Raw genomic sequence first — 27,854 nt, forward strand, 5'->3', positions numbered from 1 at the left:
GCGCTGCTTGGTCCTCCTTCGCTCTCCCCCGCCCCGTCTAGCTGTAGGAAAGGAAGGAAGGAAGGAGGAACTTGCACGGCTGAGGGGGGGGGGGCGTCCCAGGCAAAGCCCTGCGTTTCCAAGCAGCCGCCTCGTCTGAGTCCCGTCTGGGCGGCCGCTGTGTAGGGGAGCGCCGCGCTTCGTGCCCGCCCGTCCATGTTCTGGAAGAATGAGACTTCTGCCCCTCAGCCCGAGGGCGAGCAGCCGCGGACCAAGGTGAGGCCAGGGGGAGGGAAGCAGAGGTGCCCCCCCGCACTATGCAAACTCTGCCCGGCAGTCTAGAAGGGAGAGGGGGCAGGAGGGTGCTTCCGCCCCGGTAGGGGGAGAACCGGGTCTCCATCCTCCAAGTAAGGATGCCGTCAGTTTGCCTCTTCTTCACTTTCATGGGGGGGGGGGGAGATCGCACCCCCTCCTGTCGGGACAAAGATCTAAGAAGGATGGGGCTGAAGACTTTCGGAGGGCTCTTGGGGGCGGCCCTCCCTGTGCCCAGATGGGCCCCCATCCCCAGAATGAAGGTGTCTGTTTGCCGCGGGGTGGGTGGGTAGACAGACTCCTCTTTTTCTTCTTGTTCAATTTCCTGCATTTTCGAGTGGGGTGGGGGGAAGACACTCCTAGCAGTGTGCATTGGGGGGACGGTATTAAGAGAGTCCTCATTTTGCCGCTGTCCGGGGGGGGGGCTGTCCTGTACAGCTGATTCTTGGTTGTGCCTGTGGGTTTACTAAGAATCGCTGGGGGGGATGCTTTTCACAGGTAGGGGAGACATGAACCCCCCCCCCCAGGTTTCCTGCCCTTTGAGGGATCTTCTCGGTTATTGCTTGTGCAGCGTTGATGGATGGTGGAGCAATTAGGGGAAATGTGGAGGGGGGGGGAGAGACGCGTGGAATAAGTTTTGCGGAGGGCCTTGGTTGACGTGGGGGGGTCTAAGAGCTGGTTTTGTGGGGGGGGGGGTAGGAGGAGGAATTGCGGCGGGGAGGGGGAGGGGAAGGCTGGTAGCCGCTAATTGCTGCCGCTGGCGGCCCAACCGACGGCAGCTGATTGACAGGCGGCGCCTCTCCGGCCGGGCAGCGGGGCTAATTGCAGGTGCTTCGGGGCGGCGACGTCGGAGGAGGCGGACGAAGCGGCAGCGCCGCGCTTGCCTCGAGAGCCGCTTCCCCAGCCGCCTCCCCCTCCTCCTCCGCGCTCCCCCCGCCCCTCCACCGCTACCTTCCGCGGGTTCGCATTTTTTTTTTGATCGACGCCGTTTCTATGGCCACTACAAAGTTGGGGTTTATTGTTTGGACGCGGCTTATATAGGGGGGGCTGGAGCCCCGCAGATAGAGCCCCGCGCGGCTGCCAGCGCTGCAGCCTCCCGTCCGTGGCGGTCCGGTTCCTCTGCGCTCCGCGGCAATGGTAAGCCTTCGACGGGGAGGACGGGGCTGGGGGAGGACGGGGCTGGGGGAGGACGGGGCTGGGGGAGGACTCGAAAAGCGGGAACTGCCGTGCAAAAGAAGGGCTCCCGGCCCTGCCAGCTCCGGGTCCCCCACCCACTCACCCGGAGTGCATCCCCGTCGGTCTGATGCCCGAGTCCCTCTTTCTCTGCGGCAGGCCCAGCCGGACGGGGAGGCGCTGCCGGGCGCCCTGGAGAAGGAAGAGGCGCGCTCGGGAGCCAGCACGCCGTCCACGCCGTCGGTCTGCTCCCCGCCGTCCTCGGCGTCCTCCTCCCTCCCGTCGGGGACCAAGAACATCTGCTCCAGCTGCGGCCTGGAGATCTTGGACCGGTACCTGCTCAAGGTGAGCCGCGCTGGGGAGGGAGGAAGGGAGACGGGCCGGGGCTCCGCCGAGCCGACCGAGGGGAGCCTTCCCTCGCCTTATCTGCCTTCCTTCTGCCGGCAGGTGAACAACCTCACCTGGCACGTCCGCTGCCTCGAATGCTCTGTGTGCCGGACCTCCCTCCGCCAGCAGAACAGCTGCTACGTGAAGAACAAAGAGATCTTCTGCAAAATGGACTACTTCAGGTAAGGGAGCTCCGTCGAGCCGGGAAAGGGCTTCTGTCGGATCTGCAGCTGCTGGGCTGGAGCACCGCAAACCCCCCGGAGCCTTGACTCCAGACAGAGTTGCATCCAGGTGGGCAAGGTGTATTCTGGAGACACGGGTCCCTCTGGGATTCTTTCTCCTCTTCTCTAGAGTTTTATGTAGCATCCCCAGGTTATGATCTCAAGATATTGGCTGGATATTAACTAGTGCTCAGACACGGGTTGCAATGGAATGTGTGAACAAGACTTAGCGGTTCCGCAGCGGGAAAGTATCCTCCCCACTTTTGTTTTCAGACGCTTGCAAAGGACATGCGGGCTCGCTTCGGTTTTGCCACCGCAATGCTGCTGCTGATAAATCCTGATTAATCCAGAATAAAACGGATTAAAATCTTTTTACGGGCATCCTAAATTTAACTCCTCCCTGTAGGGAGTTTTGCAGGGAGAAGTCGCCTCCCCGACGGGCTCGCTGGCCGTTGAAAGCTTGGCAGAGGCACAGGCTTGCGGAGAATTTTAATTTGATTTTTAGTAAAATGGTTGTAATTTAGTGTGAAGGCGGCTAACGGGCCTTTCTTTAGGGCCAGCCCCACACTCTGCAACTGGGTGCCTTTAGGGGCTGACCCTGTCTACACCTCTGTTTTCAAAACCGCCTAAACCTCTGTTTTTGGAGCGGGAGATGCGCGGGGTTCGGGACGCCCAGGCTGGGGCTTAGATGGGGGGGGCAAGAAGGGGGGGCAAGAAGGGGAGGGTCCCGAGTTGTTCCGAGAAGCTGGCGAGCCTACCGGGACCAGTTTCGTTGAAGAGGCCTCATCCGGCTCTTTGGGGCAACCGTTGGCCAAGGAGGTCAGTTCGCAGCCGGGCCGGTTCCCAGCTGGGAGGACTGGTCGGATGCACCGCGGCGGCTTCTCTGGATCGGGACCGGCCCCTCGCAGCGCCTGGATCCCGGTTCCTATCAGGCGGGAAACGGATTTCGTTGGAGGGCTGGAGCGACTGCCGCGAACTCTCCCGGGACGGGACGGACGTATCAAGAGGCACCCGTCTGCAGCTCCGGCGTCCCGTGTGAACGCGCGACCCGGGTTTGGGCACCACTCCTGAAGAAGCGCGACCCTACCGCGTTTGGCCCACCCGAGGGGACGCTGGGAGGCCTGGGAAAGGACACAGGCCGCCATTCGCCTTTGGGACACTGGCCCTTGGGAGTTTGCCACCCGTCTCCCCGGCCTGGTTTCAAGCGCCGCGACGGCTCGTGGACGGGACGCGGTGCCGCCCCGCTGGGCGAAGCGGGATCGAGCGCAGCCTCTGGCTTGGCAGCCCGGGGCCGCGATTGCCAAGCCAGGCTCTTCGGAGGAAGCCGGGACACCCACGAATTAACCGAGGGGAGACGGTCGTCGGAAAACGCTACGGACGCGACGCGACGGGGGAAACCCAACTCTTCGGAAGGATTCCGGGCACTCGGAGAGTCGGGGGAAGCAGCGAGGGCGGGGAATTATTACCATTATTATTAAGCACTAGTGTGTGTTTGGAGGGCTGCTGTTTTGGATTTCTTGCGCATCTGCATCCTCCACCGGTAAAGTGACGGGCGAAATGACCTGTCCTCTTTCCGACCCCCGACAACCCCCCCCCGCGACACTTTCGGCCTGAAATTAAAAGGGGGGGGGGATGGGGTTGAACTCGCTTTCGGGGGAGGGGAGAGCTGGCCAGAAGTGTTCGCGCCCTCGGGTAACGCCGGCTCCTGGACGCGCGGCCGGCCTCCTCTGCCGTCGGTTCTTTGGAGGCGCCCGACGGTGCCGCGGCCCCCGGGCTCGCCTCCTCCCGCCGCGACTTCCGCCGTCGGAAGTTGAGGCCGGGATGGGCGGCCGGCCTCCGGACGAGTCTTGGGGCTGGCTTGGCAGCGCCGCCCTGGGCGGCTCTCTGCCCTGGCGCGGGGAGAGGAGGGAGCCGTGCGCCGCCTTTCCTCGACGGAAACGCCAGGACCCCCCTCCGCCCTTTCCTGGCCCGTTTCGTGGCTTCCGAGTTTGGGGAGGGTCGGGTGGAAGCCCTCCTTCTGGGGTCCGGCTGGGGCGGGAAAGGTTCTGGCGCAGCCGGGCCGGTCTCGCCCGAGTTTTGCCCCCGAAGCTGGAGGGGCCCTTCCGGCTGCTCTCTCGAAAGCAAACCGATCTCCGAAGCCCGGGCTCCTTGGACAGCCATGCTCTTTACCCACGAGGAGCTGTGGCTCGGGCTCGCTGGGACCGAACTCCTCCGGACCTGAAGATTTGTCTCGCTCCGAAAACGACGCGACGCCCCGCGGAGGCTCCCCAAACGTGCAAGAACTCGTTCGGGGAAGGGGGTGGGGGGAGATGCAGCTGGGAAGACGGCCCGGAGCGCTGCCCCCGACCCTTCGGCAAAGGCCCTTCGTGGGGAGCCTGCACGCCGGCTTGAATCCGAAGCGGCTCCCGTTTGCGTTGACACTACGCAGCGGCTCTGGTTTCAAAACTCATCCCGGCCCAGAGAAGACCCGGAGGGAGGCCGCTGACCCTTTCCAAGAAGCCCGGCCGCGGAAAGGATCCGACGGGGCGGGCTGCTTGGCTTCCCCGCGGGTCCCGGCCAGGCCAGACTCCTTCGCCGGACTGGGCCGAGGGCCGGAGCCGGGGCGGCCGGGATCAGAGAGCGGGTCCGTCGGGGCTGGTGCAGCAATGCCCGTCTCTGCGCAGAGAAGCCCTCGGCGGCGGCGTCGGAGGCAGCAGCCGCGGGGCTTGCGGCTCTTGCCCGCCCAGCATCGGGCCCTTGAAGGCAGCTCGGCCGCTCTGCTTCCCGCTGCGCGGCGCAGAGAGGCAAAGGCCCGGCCGCCCTTCTCCGACGGAGCCGTTGCCAGTCTGGCGATTAATCGTTAATTGATCGTTCTAATCAATCCATTGAAACGGGGAGGGGCCGGGGCTCAGCGGCAGAGCCTCTGCTTGGCAGGCAGAAGGCCCCAGGTTCAATCCCCGGCAGGGACTAGGCAGGCAGGGGATGCGGGAGACCCCTGCCGGAGACCCTGGAGAGCCGCTGCCGGTGTGAGTAGACAATACTGACCTGGATGGACCCAGGGTCTGATTCAGTAGAAGGCAGCTTCGTGTGTCCATGGGATGTCTGGAGCGGAATTCCGCGGCGGAGACGGGCCGGTTCCCAGCGGGGTTTGGCGAGCGCGGCGCCCCGGGAGGAACCGGGGGGGGGGGGCCGAGCGAGGACGCTCCGTCTCTGCCTCCTGGCCTCTGGGCTCCGTCGGGAGGGGTCCGATCTCCTGGGACCCAAGAAAGCCCGCCCGGACGCTGCGGATGCAGAAAGGTGTGAAACACCCCAGCGACCGTTCTGCTGGCGGGATGTCGAGGTCAACAGAGAGTAGACCCCCCGCCCCGTGTCTCACCCCCCCCCCCGGCAGCAGATCCACGATTCCCGGGTTGACCTCTCCTGCCTGCCAGGTCTCCCAGGGCAGGTGGAAGGTTTGCTGCGGGCTTCGCCTGACCCAGGGGACGCGGGCTGTGCGGAGGCAGCGGGACCCCGGCCGGCCGATGGCCCCAGCCTGCCTCGACTGCGCCCAGGCCGTCGGGCCGAAGAGCTCGCATCTTGCGGGAAAGGGCTCTGTTCTCATGCGCCCTTTTATAAACCCGCACGTTGAAGAGACGGGGGGGGGGGGTAGGAATACAGTCCCTTGCCCTAAGCATTTTAGATGTTATGAAGCCCATTTCTAATTTCGTGTCGGTTGTTGAGCGCGCATACGTCCAGCGCGGTTATTCCTATTTTGCCTGGCTCTTTGGCCAGTCACGTCTCCCAAAGTCCCTAATTCTACACGACCTGCACATCCATATCACACAAGTACCCACTGTATGTGCCCCGTTTTCTTTTCTTTTTCAATGTGTGACAGCCGGCTCTGTTTCCCTCAATTAATGTTGTCCTTAAACACTCACACAAAGAGCCCCAGGATACCTGGAAGGTGAAGCTACTGAGGCTTCTTACCTGGCTCCTCCATCTAATCTATTTGGCAATGTTTTATATGGACGAGCCACCCTCGTCTGTTCCCATGCCTTAGAACGGACAACCCAATCTAGTAGTTTAAAAAGGGATATGTAGGTGTGTGTGTGTGTGTATATTTATATATAAATAATCAGTGCTTGCCAAACTTCCCCAAACCTACTCAATACTAACAAGTTTATCCAGAGGCAGCTCCCAGGTACCTTCCTTTGAACCTGTGGTGGCACAGCTGCCGCATGCCATGGACATTATGTTCCAGTCCCGTTTAATTTGACATTTCCTTGTTCACAGGCAATCCCAAAGAGATGGCTTGTTGCTCTAACTTAGCTTTCCCTTCATTGTCTTCACATCATTCAGATCTCCCCATTCCTACCACAATTAAAAATTACAGTGGTTAGATGCGACAACTTTCTGGATTTTCACGTGAGAGGAGATGGGACGTTTGCCAAGGGCTACCAATGGGATGCCAGGATGGTGCTGATAAAACAGACACCTGAAGTTTTCCAAGAAGCATGAATAAATGGTTCAGTGCTGATCTCGTACCAACCTGCAACCGTTTTCCCCCTCATGCTTCTCACAACTTTGTGGGGTTTCCAGAGGATTCATTTGTCTCTCTCCCATAAATAGTTTTTCTATCACCTGATTGGTTCTGGGGCGGAAAGAGAGAAATAAAAATTGAAACAAAGAATAAAGAGAAGACAATGGGAAGCATCGTGGGTTTGTGGGGCATGTGTAGGTTTAATACAAATTAAAGTTTGATATGGGCCTTTGATACCCTGGTGGTGACAAAAAGACTTGTACAAGATCAGTTAGAAGAGATGTTGGGCCAAATGCAGGTTGATCATGTTTATTGAGCATGCAAAGTCTCTAGTTACTTAAAAAAATTTACTGGTTGGATCAGGGAAAGGTTACTAAATCTCTACAAAGAGAAGCAGAATCTATAAGTGCCTGCAGCTGTTTTGAGTAAATGCTTTATGTTTACAGGGTGCGGAAGCTGATTTATAATAAACTTAAAGGCAGTGTTCGATTATATTCTGCGCAGTGTTGCAAAATGCTTTAACAGTCCCTCCCCTTCAATTTGTTGCTGTATTGTCTAGAGAATCTGAAGTGGGTAATGGCATTCTGGCTTCCCTGGAATTGGGGGTATTTGGGTCCTTTAAACTGTCAACTCATTAGAGATTTTTTAAAATTAGTCTGTCTTTTAATTGGTTACATTTACATAAATGTGCGCCTTGCTTTGAAAATGGTATATATTTAGAGGAGGAAGGTTAAGAACTTATCCTGAGAGGTATCCATGAAAGCCGCCACTGTGTGTTGGAGAATCACCACCACCTGCTTTTTCATGGGCTTTTAACAGCGATGCGGCAGAGCTTTGCGTGCACAATTTTACAGGCACCTTGGCACTGATTTTGCCTGCAAACCGTCCATCTCAACAGCTCGTGGCCCTTTTTGCTAGTGGGAAAGTCATGGTGTAGATCCATCTGGAAAAATGAAACATCAGTTAGCTTTAGTCGCAAACTGAGTTTGGTACCAATGTGAAGGCACTGGCATGGCCAAACAGCCTGCAATCAAAGGGCAATTAAAAAAAATTAGCACTATTTTGGGCACATGCGAATTGTGCTAATGAGATATAGGGAGCAGTCGGAAGTGATTTTAAAAGGGAAAGAACATCTTAGCCAATGTAGGTAGATTACGTTATAATTGTAGATTTGGGAAATGGGGGGAGGTGATAAAATGAGGCATCGTGCGTGAAATTGGCCACAGTTGGATGTGTAAGGTAGATGTATTTGAACCAGATCAAATCCATCCATGTTTGCCGCTGGGATGTCACCTCTTGTGTCATGGAGAGTGCTGGAGAGAACTGGAGGGAAGGGAAGCCTCTGGCAGCTTGCAGGGGTCAGCCTTGTTTAAAAATACAATTCAAATATATCTTCATTACATTCACCTAATATTAACATATCATAGCCCCCCCCCCCTTAAAAATGGAGAATGCCTGGAAGGAAGTCCAACCCTTGGTGCTGAAAACACTTTCTCTGGCCTGGCCTCGGAAGTGTGTGAGCTGATAGTGGATTAGTCCTTACTGGGGAGGAAAAAGCACCAGGCACATGCTCAGAGCAGCCCTTACCTTCTTGTGCATGTTCTCTTCATGTTCCAGATTAAGCTCTGGCAGTAAAAAAAAAATAACAACAGTTTTGAGGCTTGACTCCCCCTCATTTAAATTTGAATTGCTTCAATTAAACCCATCCTGATTGCAGGGGTGCAAACTTGAGGACAGTATTTAAACCAAGCTGGATGCAGAGCATTTTGGTTGAGATAAATCCCTGGGACAAAAATTGTAGTGTGGGGGTGGTAGCGGTAGCAGTGTGATTTGGCCACACAAGATCTTGCATGTAGTTTCCCTGTGCTGTGTTCTTCAAATTTGCTTTGGCCAGCAGTATTCACCCTCTTTACATACGGCTCTTAAACAGAGGTGAATTTGCATGTCCATTAAAAACAAAGACTCTAGTTCCCATTTGTTCCTCTTGATAAACATCAGTATTAATTATTTTGTTTCTGCAACATCTAATTGAATTCGGTTGGTATTTCATGAGACCCAATTTTGACTTTGTTTTTGTTAATTAACTTTTTTTAAAAGTTATATGCTGCTCTGTCCAAACAACGTATGTTTGGTAGGCATTTATATCAATATATATTATATCAATATGTGTGTGTAAAGTGCCGTCAAGTCACAGCCAACTTATAGTGACCCCTTATGGGGTTTTCAAGGCAAGAGACTAACAGAGGTGGTTTGCCAGTGCCTTCATCTATCTATCCTTGATATATGTGTGGTGTGTATATATCAATATATATACTCTTTAATTATGTCTGTTTAGCTACATGTGCTATTATTTTTGATACTTCATTGTATTCAGCATAGGTTTTTGTTTTGTATTTGCTATGTCCAAACAGGCAGCTAAGAGCCATATGAAAATAAGATTGTATGAGTACAATTCAGTGAGCAAAAACGACCTTATAGTTAGAAGGAAAGGCCATCCTTATTTGTTTTTTGTTTTGTTTTTTAAGTATTTGAAATGAAAGAGAAAATATTTCACAACAATGCCTTCTATGCTTGTCCTCATTGGTTATAAATTTGCCCTTGCTGATTGATTAAACCTGCTCCCCCTCCCCTATTAAAAGCCTGCAGCCCCAGGTAATGGCAGAGCTGTCCATGTGCCACTATGTAAGCACTGCTGTTTTAACCGAAAGCCATTTCTTGCTTGCCCCTGGGAGCGAGTGAGCGGGGAATGCTGTTTCCAGGGGATCTCTGTCTTCCTGAATCTGTTGCAGGAATGAAAAATTAATTAACACGGCTCTCTTGTTTGTGCAGTTCGTGTAAACCAAGCGTTGCAAAGATGGCTCACTGCATTCCCCATATGCAAGGAATTAGCAAAGACTCAGATGCGGCTGCTCCCGCCTTCCGTTCTTTTTTCAAACTGGCAATGGTTCTGCTCAGGAAGAAAAAAAAAGTTCACTTGCAATTTTGTTTTCAAATTCGGCACCAGTCGGTTTTTACACTTTGCAAAAGGGAAATGGGATCATATCGGCGCCAACTCGGGGCAATGCTTTGTGGGATCGATTCCTTTCATTATGTTGTCAGTGATGGTTTCGGCCCTTGGCTTTCTCTTGCTATTTGAGTCCGGGTTGGGCACATGGAAGTGGGAGCTGCCAGAGAAGGGATGATTTGCCAAAAGCAGGCTTAGAGAATTAGGTTGCTCATACTTTCAGGATGTGAAACTCCAATCCCTGCAAGGGAATTCTACTGAATTTGGGGGCATAAGCAGATGGGGGCATGCTTCTAACAAGCTCCCTGGAACTGACAAACCACTTGCATTTTGAAGATAGGATCATCTATCCAAAGAGCAATGGAGGCTGAATAGAGCAGAATATGCCATGAGGGGAGATTTGGTGCACACAGGCTACTTTTGCAGAGAGCAGAGCCTGAGGTGACTCAAGCAAGTAAACCAAAGATCTTTATGGGATCTGGTCTGGAGGATGATTCCTCCCATTCAAATACAGCCATCTGTTGACTCCCAAACAAGAGAAAAATCCATCCCCCAAAAGTCTCTGCAAGGGACCACTCAACATCCTGTCACTAACTGTGACAAATCCTTTGAGGGAGAGGTGAGCCAAACCTAAGGGTTAGCACCTGGACCTTATGGGGCAAATGTGGTACCTGAAAGGGTGCTATCTGAGTTGAAGGAGAAGGCCATGTCCGTGGCAGCAGAACTGTAGGGGTGGCAGTCCAGATGTTGGCCCATTGCCCTTCACTTCCTTCAGGGAGAAATCTTCAAGAGGCACTCGTTACTGACTAGGCCCTTAAAACCATATGCAAGGAAGGGGATGATTCCCTTCTAGATGGGTCACAGAGGAGAGCAGAAACATAAAAAAAATAGCTGGCTGTTATGAAATACCCCTGGGTCACAGAGAGAGAGGTAGATGCTCCAACTATAAGGTACAGAACATTATCAATTCCTGACACGCACAGAGGTGTAGGCCTCACACTGAGCTAGGAGCAAGCCTCTTCAATTTGAATATATAGTCCTTGAATTTTTGGCTACGACACCCTCTGCATCATGAAAACCGGTCTCTAATACAACGAGGGTTGCCAGTTCCAGGCTGGGAAATACCTTGAGATTTTGTGGGTGGAGCCTGAGGAAGGCGGGTTTTGGGGAGGGGAAGGGCTTCAATGGGGTATAGCGCCATAGAGTTCACCTTCCAAAGCGGCCTCTTTCTCCAGGGGAACCAATCTCTGTCATCTGGAGATCAGTTGTAAGAGTGGGAGGTCTCCAGCCACCAGCTGGAGATTGGCAACCCTAAATACAAGTGATGAAGCTCACGTGGTAGGGGACAACCACTGGACTCAATCTAGTTTAAAGTAGGCCCTGTTTCAGTTCCTGTCTACCTTGCAATACATCCATTTCATGCTAGAAGCAGGGCTTTTACAGTTGTGGTCCTGAGGCTGTAAAAAAACAACAACCCTCCCTCTCAAACTGTTTGCATTCCAGAAATACTGCAAAATTTTTATTTCCTATCTGGAAAGAATTTTTTGGGGAGGAATTTGGGTGATATATTAGATATTTTGTTTGCCTTTACCTTGACTTAAAAAAACTATTTTTAGAGTAGTAGTTTTAATTTTTCTGGTTTGATTCAACACATGAAGCAAGTGGCATGTACATATTTAAAACAGAATAATCTATCAAGAATCCCTTTGCACAAATCCCATTCAGTCCACTGATCATCCCAGTTGCCAGCACTGTGAGCCCATTTAATTGTCATGACTCACCCACTCCTACCCTAGAAAGTATGGGCATTGCAGTTTTCCTAAAACTACAATTCTCTGGATGCTTTGAAGGAAGATAGTTACGACATGTTCAACTGATTCAGATTAATAATATAGGTATGCCTTCTGAGCATTGCCCCCAGATGGGTCTAATTTCAGGGAATCAGGTGAGTTGTTATGCTTCTCTTTTCGAGGGCCACGTGGCTATGGAACATGGCCTCATTGCTACTATTATCCACTAATCTCTCTGCCCCAGAGATCTGCTTTGGGTTTCAAGCAGAAAGGCAGTGCTACATAGTGGGCAGAGAGCATGCTTGATATATCCTTAGAAGAAGACGACAACTTAGAACAGCTAGTTGACACAGCATGCACTGACCATTTATCTTGTGCTTGTCTCCTTGCAGCCGGTTTGGTACCAAATGTGCCCGTTGCGGGAGACAGATCTATGCCAGCGACTGGGTCAGGAGGGCTCGTGGCAATGCCTATCACCTGGCCTGTTTTGCTTGCTTTTCCTGCAAGAGGCAGCTGTCGACTGGAGAGGAGTTTGGCCTGGTGGAAGAGAAAGTCCTGTGCCGGATTCACTATGATACCATGATAGAGAACCTGAAACGTGCAGCGGAGAATGGTATGTGGACCCTTGTTTGCCTTCTATGTGAGTAGAAAAGCTGACTAGCAGGATTCTCCCACTAAACTGGTCTCCATCTGGGAAATGAAGAACTGGCTCACAATATCCTCCACGGAGTTCTGATAGGAGAAAAATGGTTACAGCTGGAGTTAGTTTTCTTCCAGAAATTCACTTCTGTGAATGTTGATTTCAGACATTCTCCAGGGATGCTGTTTGCCAAAAACGTGATCTCTGTATTTGACTTTGATTCCGGCATTTCAAATCCAGTTTTGGTATTTTGTTTCATTATTTTATATCTGATAGTTGACATGGCATTCAGTATCTGAACAGTAATTGACACCTGAAAGCTTGGTGGTTTTTGTATTTAAGGCCTCCCACAACTGAAAGAATTTAAGAGAGGCCAGCAAGCCTAAACCACTTTGAGGTCTTTTCTCATTACACCGGAACTCAGGGTTATTCAAAGAAGGGGGACAATATGGAGGTGAACTTTCACTTTCAAAATCTGAGTTTCAGATCAAAATGTCAAATTTTGAGTTTTGGGCGGTAAAATGATTTTCTCCAATTTTATTGCTAATATTCATTTTGGAAAAAGAATAAGGATACTGCTAAAGACCTGAATGATGGTGGTGGTGGTGGTAGTAAAAACCGGATGTTTTATGAAGGCTGTTTCTTTGGAAATAGCTGCAGGTGATGAGAGTGGGGCTGTAGTTAGGATCAGAACTTTATGAGATGAAAAGTGCAGTTTACTTTGGAGCAAATGCTACTTCTGGCTCAGTTCACAAACACGTTTTGTCGCTTGATGGGTGATGCATCCAGCTCTGCTCCAGATTACGACAGAGCCATCACAAATCTGACACCATAGGCTGTGTTTCATGATGCATGATGTCATCTCATCTACAGCACTTCTTGGTGGGAGGGCGTTCAGATGCTCAGCTGTGAGTCAGCAAGTGCCACACATATGCATGTGTGATCAGCTTTGCCCCTGAAAAGTTTTCTGCTAGAAACTCAACAAAAGAGCAGAGCTGAATTTGGACTTGGAGCCTTAATTTACAGGATCATATTTAGTCATTTTTTGTACACTTAAGGGCAATCCTAAGAACGCTTTCCTGGGAGTAAGCACCATTGAATAGATACAAGTACACCTGATTAGGATTGCTCTTTTAAGTGCAACATGCATTATACTCTTTATATTCTTGGTCATAAAAAAATTGCTGGATCATGTCAAAGGTCTATCTAGGCCAGCATCCTGTTCCTAAGTCCCTTCTTAAAGCCGTCTAAGCAATCCACCATCACATCTTATGGAAGTGAATTCCATACGTTAGCGATGCATTCTGTGAAGAAGTCCTTCCTTTTGCCCGTCCTGCACATACTGCCCATCGGTTCATTGGGTGATCCTGAGTGTTGTTACAACAGTGAAAATGGATCATTTTCTCCACCATTATAAACCTCTTATCATTCCCTCCTCCTTAGACATATGTTTTTCTACCTTGAAAAAGCCCTCAGCCCTGTAGCTATTGCTTATAGGTCTGACGACCCCTTGATTATTTGGGGGAGTCCTTTGCTGTACCTTTTCCTGCTCTATAATGTCCTTTTTTGAGATACGATGAGCAAAATTATATCCTCTGTTCCACATGCAGCTGCACCATAGATCTAAACAAAGGCATTATAATCCTGAGCATTTTATTTGCATTATTTTTCCTAATAATTCCTAGTACAGAAGTTGTCTGTTGAACATTGTGTTGATGTTTTTGTTGTGCTGTCCACCACACTTTCAACTGTCTTTGCAGGAGAGATGCAGGCAGTTCAGCTCCCCTCAGTGAACATGTACAGTAGGGATTTTTTTTTTTTGCCTAAGTGAACATTGCTTGACACTGTGGTTTTCGTTTGCTGAATGATTGCACACATATCCAGTTTGGAGAGGTCCTTTTAGGAGTCTTTATTGAAAGCTTATTGGTAGTCTGCTGGATCAATTCCGTTTACATGGTTGTGGACACTTAAAACAATTCTAAAAGGTTGGTGAGGCAAGAATTGTTTTTATAGTCATTAAGCAGATTTCTTCGTCTGGAAGGCTTGTGCTTCTATGTTCGATAGATGTATTTGTAACAGCATTTTCCATCAATGAGCTTGTAATTTCTTGGATCCCTTTTTATTAAAAATGATGATATAGGGGCTGTTCTCAATCCTCTTCATGATGTAATTTTTGGCTGTTTTCAGTCCTTTTCATTGTATATTTTTGTTAGAAGACCAAGAGTTTTGTATCTGTTTCAGAATTCTTGGGTGTATATTCTGTCTAGACCCAGTGACTGGTTAATTTGTAATCTGTCAATTAGCCCTAGAAATTTATCTCTTGCCCTCCCTATTTGACTCATTTCTTCAGATTCTCTCCCTCCGAAATAGCGCTTCTGTTGTGAGTACATGTCCAGCATCTGCCACAGTAAAGACAGCTATAAATAATTAATTTAACTTCTTTGCCCTCCCTTCCCTTGGTAATCCTTTCACATTTTGTCTTGTAATGATCCAACCATCTCACTGGCTGGTTTTCTGCTTCTGATACATGGAAAGAAACTTTAATGGTTAGTCTTATTAATTTGCTCCTCAAGTTCTTTTTTTCTTTGCCTCGTTATCTATTTAGATTTGTTTTGTCAGTTTGTGCTAGTTTCTGTTCACTTAATTTGGACAGAACTTCATTTTTCAAAAATAACATTTCTTGACATTACTGCTTTTTTGACCGTGGTTCTAAAGCATGCTGGCATCCTCTTGGATTTGTTAGCACTTTTCTTGATCTGTTTTATACCCTTTAGCTGTTCATGGTTTTACATAAATGCCAAGCACCCTGCTGAGGTCTGACCCTCCTGCCCCTCTCTTTCAACTTCCTCCTAATTAATCCCTTAATTTTTGAGAAATTTCTTCTTTGGAAATCAAATGAGACCATGGTGGACATTCTGATAAACTTTCTACTTGGACAGATGTTGAATTTGGCTGTTCTGTGGCCACTGGCAACTGCTCTGAGCAGTTTGGCAATACTCGCATCCCATACTGCATGTGTGTTAAGTGCCGTCAAATCGCTTCCGATTTATGGTGACCCTATGAATTAATTACCTGGTCGTGAGCATCCTTGGGTGGGTACTGAATGCCTCGGTATAAAGGAGAAAAACCGAGACAGTAAATGTATGGCTTGTTCAGGACTTCTTATAGATTCATTAGTAAACTAAGCCCATATTTATTCAGTGATTTACAATTTAGAGCAAAGGTGTGTTTACTTCTTAAATTATTACTGTTGGAAGTTTTGAGCCAGACATTGGATTCTGTACTTGAACACACAATCTAATAACTGTTTCAGAATATGTGTAGCTGGCATCTTAAGAGTGTTCATGTTGTCTTCCCTAGATACTACATCTTTCTAGTTTTCTCACTTTCCAAAAGAAAGCAAAGGGGAAGGGGAAAAAAAAACAGAATTCAAGCTCAGATCCCATGTGATATTCTCCAGTCCTGATGTTTTCCTTCTTTCTGGAATTAATGTGCCTGTAGTTCCCAAGAGAAATAACTCCTCCCGAGTGTTAAGAAGTTGTCCGATTTCCCTCTTTTTTTTTCCTGAGCAAAATGTGAGCGCGGGCATGTGGCAGGCCATTCTGCATGGCAGATGGAAACAATTTTGGAGGAGAAGAAGACGACGATGGGGGGGTGTCTCAAAATGAAAATAATCAGTGTTTCTGTTTACAAGGTTTAAGCAAGGAGATGAAAACAAAATCAAAACAAGATGCCAGAGCGGGCTGGTGAAGGGGCCGTGTGCCTGAGTGGCTTGTTTGCAGCGCAGCTCGGCCAGTGTGGTCCAGCCGCTTGTTAGAGGGTTGAACTTGGACCTAGGCTCAGATGCTCACTGGGCTGTGCGAACTCACTGGGTGGCCCAGCTCAAGCAAGTGGGGAATCTCTCTCAGCCTCAGATTTCCATGTGCAAAATGAGAACGTGAAGGGTCCACCTCGCAAGACAGGAGACACAGGGCAAGGGGCTCCCTTTGACTCTCTTTTACTTTGATGGAGGCAAGCACTGGATAGTTGTGAGAAGGAGTAAGATTCTCCCGCTGGGTCTCAGGGACTGCATCTTAACTAGGGAGGGAGTAACACAGATGCTCACAGGGTGCTAGAGGGCTCCAGTTCCTCTAAATGTTGCAAACAAGGCCATCTTTCCTGCTAGGTAGAGGAAAGGCCCCTTCTTGTATGGCATACTTTGAAGCACCCTTAAAGGTCTGCAAATTGTCAGCTTATTTCCTACAGCGGAAGAAAGAACATTTGGGGTATTTTTGCTAAAGGTCAAAATGTTTTCAGTTATCTCTGTATGCATCAGGAAGGAAACTTTGCCAAGTCCACCTCCCACCACCCACATGCACTGAAGGACACTCCATCATCTTATACCCTCCAAATATTATTTGGTGCATTTTTTACCCCACTTCTCAGCCATGCTGACAGAAGTTTTTAAAAATATAAAGCTCAAAATCCAGTTTATAAAGGTGTTTGGCCGCAGCGAGGTCTGTGTTCAGAGTACCTGGCTGCTGCCTCTCCTCCCTCTGGCCACGTGTTGCTGGATCCAGGAATGACGGATAACAGTTGGGACGTGCATCGTTAAAAATATTTCCATGGTTGAAGTGGGGAGAAACTAGGCTGCTCACTTGCTCAGGATCTAACTGATCACTCTGCCAGGGGATGGGAAAATATCTTCCGTTCAAGTAAGATTGATCAGCGTGTGTGGGAAAGCCTGTCTTCCTCTGCAAGGTGTTGCTTGATCAAACCATTCACAGTCATTTGCTGCAGGGTTTCTTCCTGTGCCGCTTCTTGCTGTTTGTGGCACGTACTATGGCTTGGATTGGAGGCCAGTGGGTGGATGATCAGGTGACTTAGAGTAGGTGCCTTTGGGTCTTTTGCAACTCTACCGTTATATTATGTTGATTACTCATACCTTGTTAGGCTTTTAAACAGCTGCTGGGCAAAAAAGGATTTGTAACTTTCAGGAAAAATACATTTATAATTGATGGGCTAGTTAGGTGCAAGGGAAAGGCGTTCCATGGATGCTCAGATATATATATATATGTGTGTGTGTGTGTGTGTGTGTGTGTGTGTGTGTGTGTGTGAAGTGCCGTCAAGTCGCTTCCGACTCATGGCGACCCTATGAATCAGTGTCCTCAAAAATGTCCTATCTTTGACAGCCTTGCTCAGTTCTTGCAAACTGAGGGCTGTGGCTTCCTTTATTGGGTCAATCCATCTCTTGTTGGGGCTTCCTCTTTTCCTGCTTCCCTCAACTTTTCCTAGCATGACTGTCTTTTCTAGTGACTCTTGCCGTCTCATAATGTGGCCAATATATGATAGCCTCAGTTTAGTCATTTTAGCTTCTAGGGTCAGTTCAGGCTTGATTTGATCTATAACCCACTGATTTCTTTTCTTTTTTTTGGCAGTCCATGGTATCCGTAACACTCTCCTCCAACACCACATTTCAAAGGAGTCTACTTTCTTCCTGTCAGCTTTCTTCATTGTCCAGCTTTCACACCCATGCATAGTAATAGGGAATACGATGGCATGAATTAACCTAATCTTGGTGGCCAGTGACACATCCTTACACTTCAGATATAGGCTCGGATATATACTCTATTATTATTTCACAAATTTCTGGATTACATGCCCTTCCGTTGAACTTCTAATTGGCCTTCATGGAGGTCCATGTTAAGAACACATGAAACTGCCTTATACTGAACCAGACCCTTGGTCCATCAAAGTCGATACTGTCTACTCTGACCAGCAGCGGCTCTCCAGGGTCTCAGGCAGAGGTCTTTCACATCACCTACTTGCCTAGTCCCTTGAACTGGAGATCTTGGGGATTGAACCTGGGACCTTCTGCATGCCAAGCAGATGCTCCACCACTGAGCCACAGCCCTATGCCTTGAGATCCTATTAATATGTTGCAGAGTTGGTTATAAATTTTTAAAGACAGAGTAAAATACATACACATCAGAGGTGGAGCTCAGTATTACTTCCATTTTACAGACTGGGAAGTACGGCTGAAAGAGGGCAAGAGAATGGCACCCGATTCTGAGCCTTGGTTCCCCTTCCGCTCCAGTCCTGATTCCATGGCAAAGTGCTCTGGAGCCCTGCTCAGATTAAACCCGCTTAATTTATTCAAAGAGAATTCTGTCACTGCAGTCTGAGCAAATGAGTTCTGGGGCTTGGACTTAACTAAAAGGAAGCCCTTGCGATTGCAGGCATTTGCTTTGGCATCTGCACCTCTTTGAAATGTACCACATGTTTTCCCCACTGCTTGCCCTGCACTGGAGCTGCATCTCTGTCCTGGGCAGCCTCTGGCCCACCCCCTCAACCCTTCCTGCAGCTCAGCATGCTGCTTTCCAGAAGGGCACAGTGTCAGCTTTGAGGGCAGGCGTTGGGCAGAGGCCGGGTGGCAGCTGGGTGGGGTGGCATGCCCTTTCCTGCCAGCTCCTGGGAGGGGATGTAAAGGCAAATGGCAGTTAATGTGTATGTTTCCTCCAGGAATTACAAAACAATTTTGCCTGCACATGAGGGTTTTCTATAGAAGAAAAAATAAACAGATGTTGCTGAAGCCTGAATCCCATTAATCATCCTATAGCAATGAGTCAAACTGCTAAAAAAAACCCTTCAACTTGGGCCAAGATAATCACATCCCAAATCTTGCCTCCAAACTGAATATCTCAGAGGGCAAGGGAATGCCTGAGCTCAGCAGCTGCTGGATTCCCACAGTTGCTGGAGTCTCCCTCTGCGGCTAGCCTTGAACCCTTGCTTGGAACTGTGGCTTAAAAGTGGGTGTTAATAGCTATGATCTTCTGACGGGTGCAAGAACAACAGGACAGCCTAAAAAAGTGGCTCATGTCTCCAAGCTCCTTGTTTTCTGGCTAAGCGTCTGGCTTTTGGAGTGGTTGACGGGTGCAAGAACAACAGGACAGCCTAAAAAAGTGGCTCATGTCTCCAAGCTCCTTGTTTTCTGGCTAAGCTTCTGGCTTTTGGAGTGGTGGACTCTAACCTGGAGAACCAGATTTGATTCCCCACTCCTCCACATGAGCGGCGGAGGCTAATCTGGTGAACTGGATTTGTTTCCCCACTCCTCCACACGAAGCAAGCTGGGTGACCTTGGGCTAGTCACAGTTCTATTAAGAGCTCTCTCAGCCCCACCTACCTCACAGGGTGTCTGTTGTGGGGAGGGGAAGGTGATCATAAGCCAGTTCGAGTCTTCCTTAAGTAGAGTTGCCAGGTCCCTCTTCCCCAATGGCGGGAGATTTTTGGGGCGGAGCCTGAGGAGGGTGGGGTTTGGGGAGGGGAGGGACTTCAATGCCATAGAGTTCAATTGCCAAAGCGGCCATTTTTCTCCAGGTGAACTGATCTCTATCGGCTGCTGATCAGTTGAATTAGCAGGAGATCTCCTGCTACTACCTGGCAGTTGGCAACCCTACCCTTAAGTGGTAGAGAAAGTCGGCATATAAAAACCAACTCTTCTTCTTTATTTTATGGCAGCAGTAGATTGTTCAGGGACATTCTGTCAATGTGGGATGGGTCACAGAATGGTACACATTCTGTCAGGGAAGTGAAAGGTCAGTCTGTTGGCAGAAAACACCCAATGGAAGCTAGGAGGGGCTGCAAGAGGTGGGAAGGGACAGTGGCAAGGGGCCTGGGGTGGTACCAATGAGGCGTAGGGAACTCTGGATCCTGGAAGAGGTATGGTGTGCCTGGCACCAGTTCATATGAGGGAAAGCCAAGATGTTGTGCTTTTGGCAACCCTCCCTCTTGAGCTGAATGCTGGCAATGGGATTGATCATGAGCAGGACCTGTCTTTCACTAACAAAAGGGTATTGGGTGGAACAGGATCAGCAAGGTGTAATAATAGCATCTCCCTACTTCTGTTATCTTCATTAAAGTCATTTAGATGTGGATACCAATTAAGGAAGGAAAGAAGGGGGGAGAGTCCAAAATGACTAATGGGGGGCAGCGGGGTGGAAGGAACTGGATGATCTAATATCCTAGGTCTTTACTTTGCTATTAATTTTTATGAGCCTGCTTGCTGGGATGGGGGTTTCCAGTTTCTGGAGAAGGAAGGAGGTTAAAAGGGCCAAGGATAGGACCAGAAAGTTGGAAGGAAGATCAAATCACTAAAATGCATTGTGTAGAAATCTGAAGCTGGGAGGAGAATTGCTAAGGAATCTTGATTTTACCTTGTTACCTGAAGAGCAACGTCAGCTTCATGACAGGTGCTATGAACAGGAGGTGTCTGTGGATATAACCAGGTTCACCCCACCGTTCCCAATCTTTGTAGGAGTGATCTGAATACATCTATGCAAGTGGATGCTTTTGCCAAAGATGGACCTGCTTTTCTTAAGAGAAGCTCAGGTGAAGGAGCACATCAAAGGCTCCCCCCACCCGCAGAAGTACACTTCAGCTCAGTTCAGCAGTATGCCTGGCTTTTAAGGTGGGTCTGATTGTTTGTTCTCTTGCAGGTAACGGCATCACACTGGAAGGGGCAGTCCCATCTGAGCAAGACAGTCAGCCAAAGCCAGCCAAGAGAGCACGGACGTCCTTCACAGCAGAGCAGCTGCAGGTAGAGAGCCTGGGTGGGGGTGGCAATAGGATGCAGGATGCTGGCAGTGCACCCGGATTACTCTGTGCATAACTTCTTCTCCTAGGTCATGCAAGCACAGTTTGCTCAGGATAACAACCCCGATGCTCAGACCCTTCAGAAGCTGGCAGACATGACAGGCTTGAGCAGGAGAGTTATTCAGGTGAGGCCCTGAACCTGGCTTATGAATAGAAGAATGTGCCTCGTATGTATAGGGTTGCCAACCTCCAGGTACTAGCTGGAGATCTCCTGCTATTGTGACTCATCTCCAGCCAATAGAGATCAGAAGTGAGCTGTGGCTCACGAAAGCTCATACCCTACCAGAAAATATTTTTGTTAGTCTTTAAGGTGCTACTGGACTCTTGCCCTTTTTGCTTACGATAGAGATCAGTTCACCTGGAGATAATGGCCGCTTTGGCCATTGGACTTTATGGCATTAAAGTCCTTCCCCTCTCCAAACCCTGCCCTCCTCAGTCTCCGCCCCAAAACCTCCCACCAGTGACGAAGAGGGACCTGGAAACCCTATATATGGAGTCAAATCATGGGTCTGTCTAGCGTAGTACTGTCTCCTCTGGCTGGCAATTACTCTCCAGGGTTCCACAAAGAAGACGGTCTTTCCAGTTTGTGAAACCCAGCATCCTTTAACCGGAGATGCCAGGGATTCAATTGGGGACCTTATACATGTGCTTTATCACTGAACCACAGACTGTGGCTCCCACTGAGTAAAAAACAACAGCAGCATCCTAATTGGAGTAAGCCAAAAATCCATATAGCTTTTGGGCTCTGACAGTGGCTGGCAAGATGCTCCTGAAACCTTGGAACATATCATGATGGAGAATTCTATGCAGTTGTTTTCTGAGTGATGGAATATGAGTGGACATTCTAATCTATGAAGAGGCAGTCAGAGAATGCTTACCAATGGTACAAATTCTGTGAGGGAAGTAAAAGTCAGTTTTGTAGAGGGGGAAAAAAACCAGGCCAGGAAAGACTGTAAGCTTCTTCAAGTTCTTCAAGTACTTGAAGGGCTGTCATATAGAGGATGGTGTCGAGTTGTTTTCTGTTGCTCCAGAAGGTCGGACCAGAACCAATGAGTTAAAATTAAACCAGAAGAGTTTCCATCTAGACATTAGGAAGAATTTTCTAACAGTTAGGGCGGTTCCTCAGTGGAACAGCCTTCCTCGGGAGGAGGTAAGCTCTCCTTCCCTGGAGGTTTTTAAACAGAGGCTAGATGGCCATCTGTCAGCAATACTGATTCCATGACCTTAGGCAGTTCATGAGAGGGAGGGCAGCTTGGCCATCTTCTGGGCACTGGGTGTGTGGGGGGGAGGTAGTTGTGAATTTCCTGCATTGTGCAGGGGTTTGGACTAGATGATCCTGGTGGTCCCTTCCAACTCTATGATTCTATTACTCTAGCTGTCAAAAGTTTAAGGCAGGATGGCATAGAGGTGAATGATGATTTAAACATTAAAGAAATGAGTATCTAAACATTAAAGAAACATTAAAGAAAAGCATGTGATATTATCCTGGGAAATTATGATTATGAATGCAAGTGGAGGGATGACGTAGTTTAAAGCTCTCATGTAAAAAATTCCATCCATGCAGAAAGCTAGCCTGTCAGGCGAAACCTATTTCTCCTAATGAGAAAGCTTTCTAAGTGCAGATAGTTTTTCACATGGGGACCTTTCAAACGCATGAGCTGTCTCCCAACTCTGTTTTAAACAGGGCAATTTTAGAAGTGCTGTACCACAAACTGTCTCTGAACTGTTTTTGTGGATACAACAAAACAGCAGGTCCTCGGGACCGTCTACATTTGTAGGTCAAGACTAGAATGAAGCAGAGGGAGGTGGACATTAAGATTTTGTAATATCTTATTTTTAAGAGAATTATGTATTGACAGAGTGTACTTTATAACATACTTGCATTGGGCTAAAGTGACATGTGGATGCTGAGGCCACTGTTTTCAAGGACAAAGATGGTTTCATCTTAGCTCCAATGTTGTCTGTCTCTATCCTTCTACATTGACCTTAATGATCAACCGTTTTATCATCCCTACCTAGTCCATGTAGTGTAGAATTCTTTGCCCTTTATGCAGGGACCGGGGGATTGGACTGATGACCCTGATGGTCCCTTCCAACTCTGTGTGTGTGTAAAGTGCCGTCAAGTCGCAGCCGACTTATGGCGACCCCTTTTGGGGTTTTCATGGCAAGAGACTAACAGAGGTGGTTTGCCAGTGCCTTCCTCTGCATAGCAACCCTGGTCTTCCTTGGTGGTCTCCCATCCAATATTAACCAGAGTTGACCCTGCTTAGCTTCTGAGATCTGACGAGATCAGGCTAGCCTGGGCCATCCAGGTCAGAGCTCTTCCAGCTCTATGATTCTATTATTCTACCTCTGTTTTCTGTACAACACCTATGTCATTGTTGATGTCAGACCGTGTTTAATTCAGTCCTCCTCTCAAAATGTCCTTGCCATGGGTTTTCTCTCCTTCCAGGTTTGGTTTCAGAACTGCAGAGCGCGGCATAAAAAGCATACGCCCCAACACGCGGTGCCTCCTTCTGGAGCCTCCCAGTCCCGCATCCCTTCAGCGCTGTCTGACGACATCCACTATTCCCCCTTCAGCAGTCCTGAGAGGGCCAGGATGGTGACGCTCCACAGCTACATAGAAAGTAAGTGTTGACATGTGCTCTCCAGGATGTGGCCTGGAAAGGTGTAGCACGAGGGCTGTGAGGCTGAACTCCATGCCCAGAGGCACCTAGTTCTCATTTTCACTTCTGCCACAAATTAAGTGGATTGAGGACAAGCCAGGCTCTTCCTCAGCACCCCTGCCCAGGGTTACCAACCTCCAGGTAGTAAATAAGTACAGAAAAAGCTACTGATATTGCTTGATAACAATGATATATTGAATATAACAACGTGCTACAAAGCCAACCAATTGCACATAAATTATCTTTAGTCCTTGTACAGTAACAATCAATCCAAAGTCGATGTCTTCAAATGAAGAAAAGTGGAAAAGGGAGATGATCGTTTGAATTCTTCTTCAGTCCTGTTTAATCAATGGTGTCAAGCATATACTCATTTCTACATAAGCTTCTGTAGCTTCAACAGTTCCTACAAGTCTCTTAACAAATCCCCTTTAGGGATCAATATAGCAACCGTGCATATTTCTATTATTTTTCAATTCCAATATAGGATATCCATTTGATACGGTTGCACAGACAATATTAACAGTTACCACGTTCCTGAGTCAGATACAAGGTAATGGTACAGAGGTGTTATTTTTGATTGCTAACCTTCAGGTAGTAGCTGGAGATCTCCTGCTAATACAACTGATCTCCAACCAATAGAGATCAGTTCCCCTAGAGAAAATGGCCACTTTGGCAATTGGACTCATTAGGGCATTGAAGTCCCTCCCCTCCCCAAACCCCGCCCTACTCAGGCTCCGCCCCAAAAACCTCTCTGCAAAGAGGGAAAGGCAACTCTACCCCTGCCCCATCTGCATTGCAGGGATAATAACACTGGTCTGCACCACAAAAGGTTGCAACAAGACAATGTGAGGAGCTTTAAACACTCAAGTGCTGTATCAATGCTAAGTGTTATTACCATGGCTGGTGAGGGAACTGGGACCGCTCAGGGAAAGAAATGGGTTGGCCCTGTCAAAAGGATGTGCGATTTCCATGCAAGCTGGAGAGGAGCATCTTGCCCAAGACAGGAATGGTCCTTCTTTTGCTAGCTGAGTCTCACAACAGCACAAACATGTCCACCCTGAGGATCTAAAATCTTGCTATAGAAGAAGAGTTGGTTTTTATATGCTGACTTTCTCTACCACTTAAAGAAGAATCAAACTGGCTTACAATCACTTTCCCCTCCCCACAACAGACACCCTGTGAGATAGGTGGGACTGAGAGAGTGTGACTAGCCCAAGATCACCCAGCTGGCTTCATGTGGAGGAGTGGGGAAACAAATCCAGTTCACCAGATTAGCCTCTGCCACTCACATGGAGGAGTGGGAAATCAAACCTGCTTCTCCAGATCAGAGTCCACCTCTCCAAACCACTGCTCTTAACCACCACGTTGGCTCTCACTATACAGCACTATGTAGCACTATACAGTTAAACTGTGGGGTAATTACATATGGTTCTGAAGGCTGTCAGGTGCCTGCTTTGCATGTAGAAGGTCCCTGATTCAATTCCTGGCATCTCCAGTTAAAAGGGTCTCAGATAGCAGGTGATGGGAAAGACTCTTTTCCGCCTGCAACAGGGAGAGCTGCTGTCAGTTAGAGGAAAATAGATAGCCTGATCCAGTGTAAGGTAACTTTGTTCAATCCATTCTTGTTTACTTGTCTCATGTACCTGGTTACGATGGATCTAACAGGGGCTAGTTCCAGCCACCAGGTTTCAGTTGGGCGCCCTTTTCTAAAGAAAGTTGGGCCTGGAGTACCCATTGTCGCTGCAGGCATTACAGTAAGTTACACAAGTTACAGCTAGGGTTGCCAACTTCCAGGTACTAGCTGGAGATCTCCTGCTATTACAACTGATCTCCAGCTGATAGAGATCAATTCACCTGGAGAAAATGGCCGCTTTGGCAATTGGGCTCTATGGCATTAAAGTCCCTCCCCCTCCCCAAACCCCACCCTCCTCTGGCTCCGCCCAAAAAACCTCCCGCAGGTGGCAAAGAGGGACCTGGCAAACCTAGTAACAGCCAAGGGGAGGAGGGCCCCTTGCAGAGTCTCAGGGTGGCTACTGTGGCCCACAGCCTTCCAGGGAAGGCACGGGGCCATATTTGTGTAATGGATCTTTGCTCTCTGTACAGAATGCAGAAGGCTAAACTTTGGTAAACATCTCTTCTGGTGAGACTTGTTTTCTCTTTGTTAAGGATTCATAACTTGTGCGTTTCCTACACAACATCCACTGCCCTCAACCCTTCTGACTCCATTAATAATGTACTGCAGAAGGATACGACGGGGGTGGTGGTAGCTATCTATAAGTAGTACAGAAGTAATGTTCGCTTGATCTTTGGCACAAAAGAATAAGGCCCGAAGCTGGCTTCTCGTTCACAGGTCAGGTACAGTGTGGACAAATGCACTGCCGGCTCCCTTATGCTGCCCCTCCTGTGCACCTCAAAGCTGACATGGAAGGACCTCTATCGAGTAGAGGGGAGAAGGTAAAGGGTGTCTTTCTTCTCATTCCAGGTGGTACAAAAGGAATCACTTGTCTAACCATTCCCCCCACCCCCCAATAACACTTGCATTGGATACACAAGCAGAAGATTCACGTGTAGGATGTTCCTGTGTTCATTCTGGGCTATCTCAGACCCTGGATGACTGCAAGTACAGCTTGCTGGTTGGCTTGGAGCCCTGTATAAATTGTCTTGCATTAAACCCATTCCTGGCCATTCTGCCATCCTGCATGTACAAAATTCCCTCCAAGTATTGGCATTTGAAATGCTTATGTTGGCCCAATGTGGAAAGATTTCAGTGCCAGTCAATGAACTTGTGGGATGGGTCAGCTTAACCCTTGACAGGTTCACCTTGGGGGTGATCCTGTCAGTGTCAACCTTTTCCAGTGACAATCCCGTGTCTTGTGCAGTCATTGTGCCCAGCAGGTATACTTGCAGCATCCTAGGGAGACATGGTGACTAGAGCAGAAGTTATGGCAGCCACACCAAATCACAGGACAATGCTGAGCCTTTTTGGGGATTCCCCGTAGTTTTCCATGCAAGAAGTCCTAGGTTCAATCCCCAGCACCTCCAGTACCAGATATAGGGTAGCAGGGCTGGAAAAGACCTAATTTCCTGGAAACCTGGAGAACTTCCATATGGAGTAGACAATACTGGACTAGCTGGACCAATGGTATGACTCACTCTAAAGCAGCTGTTCAGATGTTCACCTAGAGTGGCTTTGCTTGAGCCTGAGCCTGAACACAGGTCATTTGGGCTGAACCTCAAGTCTCAGTGAAGTCCTCCCCTTGGTGGTGTTTGTCCTTGGAGGAGAAGAGGAGAGCAGGACTCTAGAGTGCTAGGCCTCTAGAAGAAAGTTGGAGTGCTCCTTGAACTCGTGGGGACAGCTAACACAGGCAGTTGTGACTCCAAGACCAGACAGCTTAATCTGAAGATGGTGAGGCCAAAAATAAAGCTTGAGTGACTCCGGGTGGGATGGGGTGGGAAGAGCTCCACTAATGTTGAAAAAGGAGCTGAACTGCACACTAGGGGAGGAGATAGATCACGATGGGTAGCCCTGTTAGTCTGTCAATAGCAGTGGAAAAGAGCAAGAGTCCAGTAGCACCTTAAAGACTAACAAAATCTCTGGCAGGGTATGAGCTTTCTGAAGAAAGTGAGCTGTGGCTCAACGAAAGCTCATACCCTGCCAGAGATTTTGTTAGTCTTTAAGGTGCTACTGGACTCTTGCTCTTTTCTATTACTAGATAAGGAGATAGCAACCCCCCTTCTCCTCTGTTTATTTCCACTTGGCTTTAAAAAATCCCCAAGTAGTTCTCAATGAGTCATGTATGTTGCCTTGTGGGGTTGCCTTCCTAAGTAGCTAAGTTCTAATGCATGGTTTTCCTGACAGGTCATCCTCTTCCAGTACTGACGGCAAGCACTCTTCCTGATCTCCTGGGGATGCTTGTGGTGGCACTTCTTCTTCAATCCATGGAAACCATGGGCTGTGGCAATCCACCCCTACTGTACTTGGCCCCTTCTACTGATTTGGCACCTCAGTAAAAACCCATCTGGCATCTCTAACAGCTTCTGGTGCTACCATCTGCTGAACACCTGGCCCTTGTGGGCTTGCTGGCCAGTGAAGACTCCAGGGCAGTGCCCTCTCCTAATGAAGCAACTGACAAGCCTGCTACTCATACTACTGCTTCTAGAACTGAGGCAAGGGGGACTATTGAAACCCAAACAGAGGATTTGTCTACCAGCAGCTAACCATGTCAAGGAAATAATCCAAAGCATCTGGGCTAACGTGTTCATTCTAACATGTTGATTGCCATTGGTGTAAACCTGTGTAAGAATCCAGTCTACTTGACAAACCTGTTCAGCCTTTATCTACACGCTTGGAGGCTGAGTTCTTTTTTTCTTTTTGAGGGTGATATCTTGACAGAGTTTCCATAGCAGGAACTCCAGCTCTGTATCTGTCGAGTGCATTCCAACTATCAAGTCTTTGACTGTCCCACTAGGAAATGTCTGTCTCCATCTTCAGTAGACTGGGCTTGGGAGTGGTGGTTTTACTATGTTCTGCAACCAAACATTGAGCATTTGTA

The 27,854-nt window shown here is 48.8% G+C and overlaps 1 protein-coding gene across 1 annotated transcript; it reads left to right on the plus strand.

Annotated features, from left to right (window-relative positions):
* Nucleotides 1–193: 193 nt before the first annotated feature.
* Nucleotides 194–27,230, plus strand: LHX6 (LIM homeobox 6). The gene is made up of 9 exons (XM_056860649.1): nt 194–255; nt 1,624–1,809; nt 1,912–2,033; nt 11,757–11,977; nt 20,479–20,579; nt 20,665–20,760; nt 23,088–23,262; nt 25,652–25,755; nt 27,161–27,230. Exons 1-9 carry the CDS (start codon nt 196–198, stop codon nt 27,179–27,181), a joined length of 1,086 nt encoding a protein of 361 aa, XP_056716627.1. The 5' UTR covers nt 194–195; the 3' UTR covers nt 27,182–27,230.
* The last annotated feature ends 624 nt before the right edge of the window (nt 27,231–27,854 follow it).

Source organism: Euleptes europaea, chromosome 14 (assembly GCF_029931775.1).
Source record: "Euleptes europaea isolate rEulEur1 chromosome 14, rEulEur1.hap1, whole genome shotgun sequence".
NCBI classification, from domain to species: domain Eukaryota; kingdom Metazoa; phylum Chordata; class Lepidosauria; order Squamata; family Sphaerodactylidae; genus Euleptes; species Euleptes europaea.

Coding starts and splice junctions, on each gene's coding strand:
- LHX6 (XM_056860649.1), top strand. CDS start 196: ATGTTCTGGAAGAATGAGACTTCTGCCCCTCAGCCCGAGGGCGAGCAG. Junction 1,810..1,911: donor TGGACCGGTACCTGCTCAAG/GTGAGCCGCGCT, acceptor TTCTGCCGGCAG/GTGAACAACCTCACCTGGCA. Junction 20,580..20,664: donor TCACAGCAGAGCAGCTGCAG/GTAGAGAGCCTG, acceptor TTCTTCTCCTAG/GTCATGCAAGCACAGTTTGC.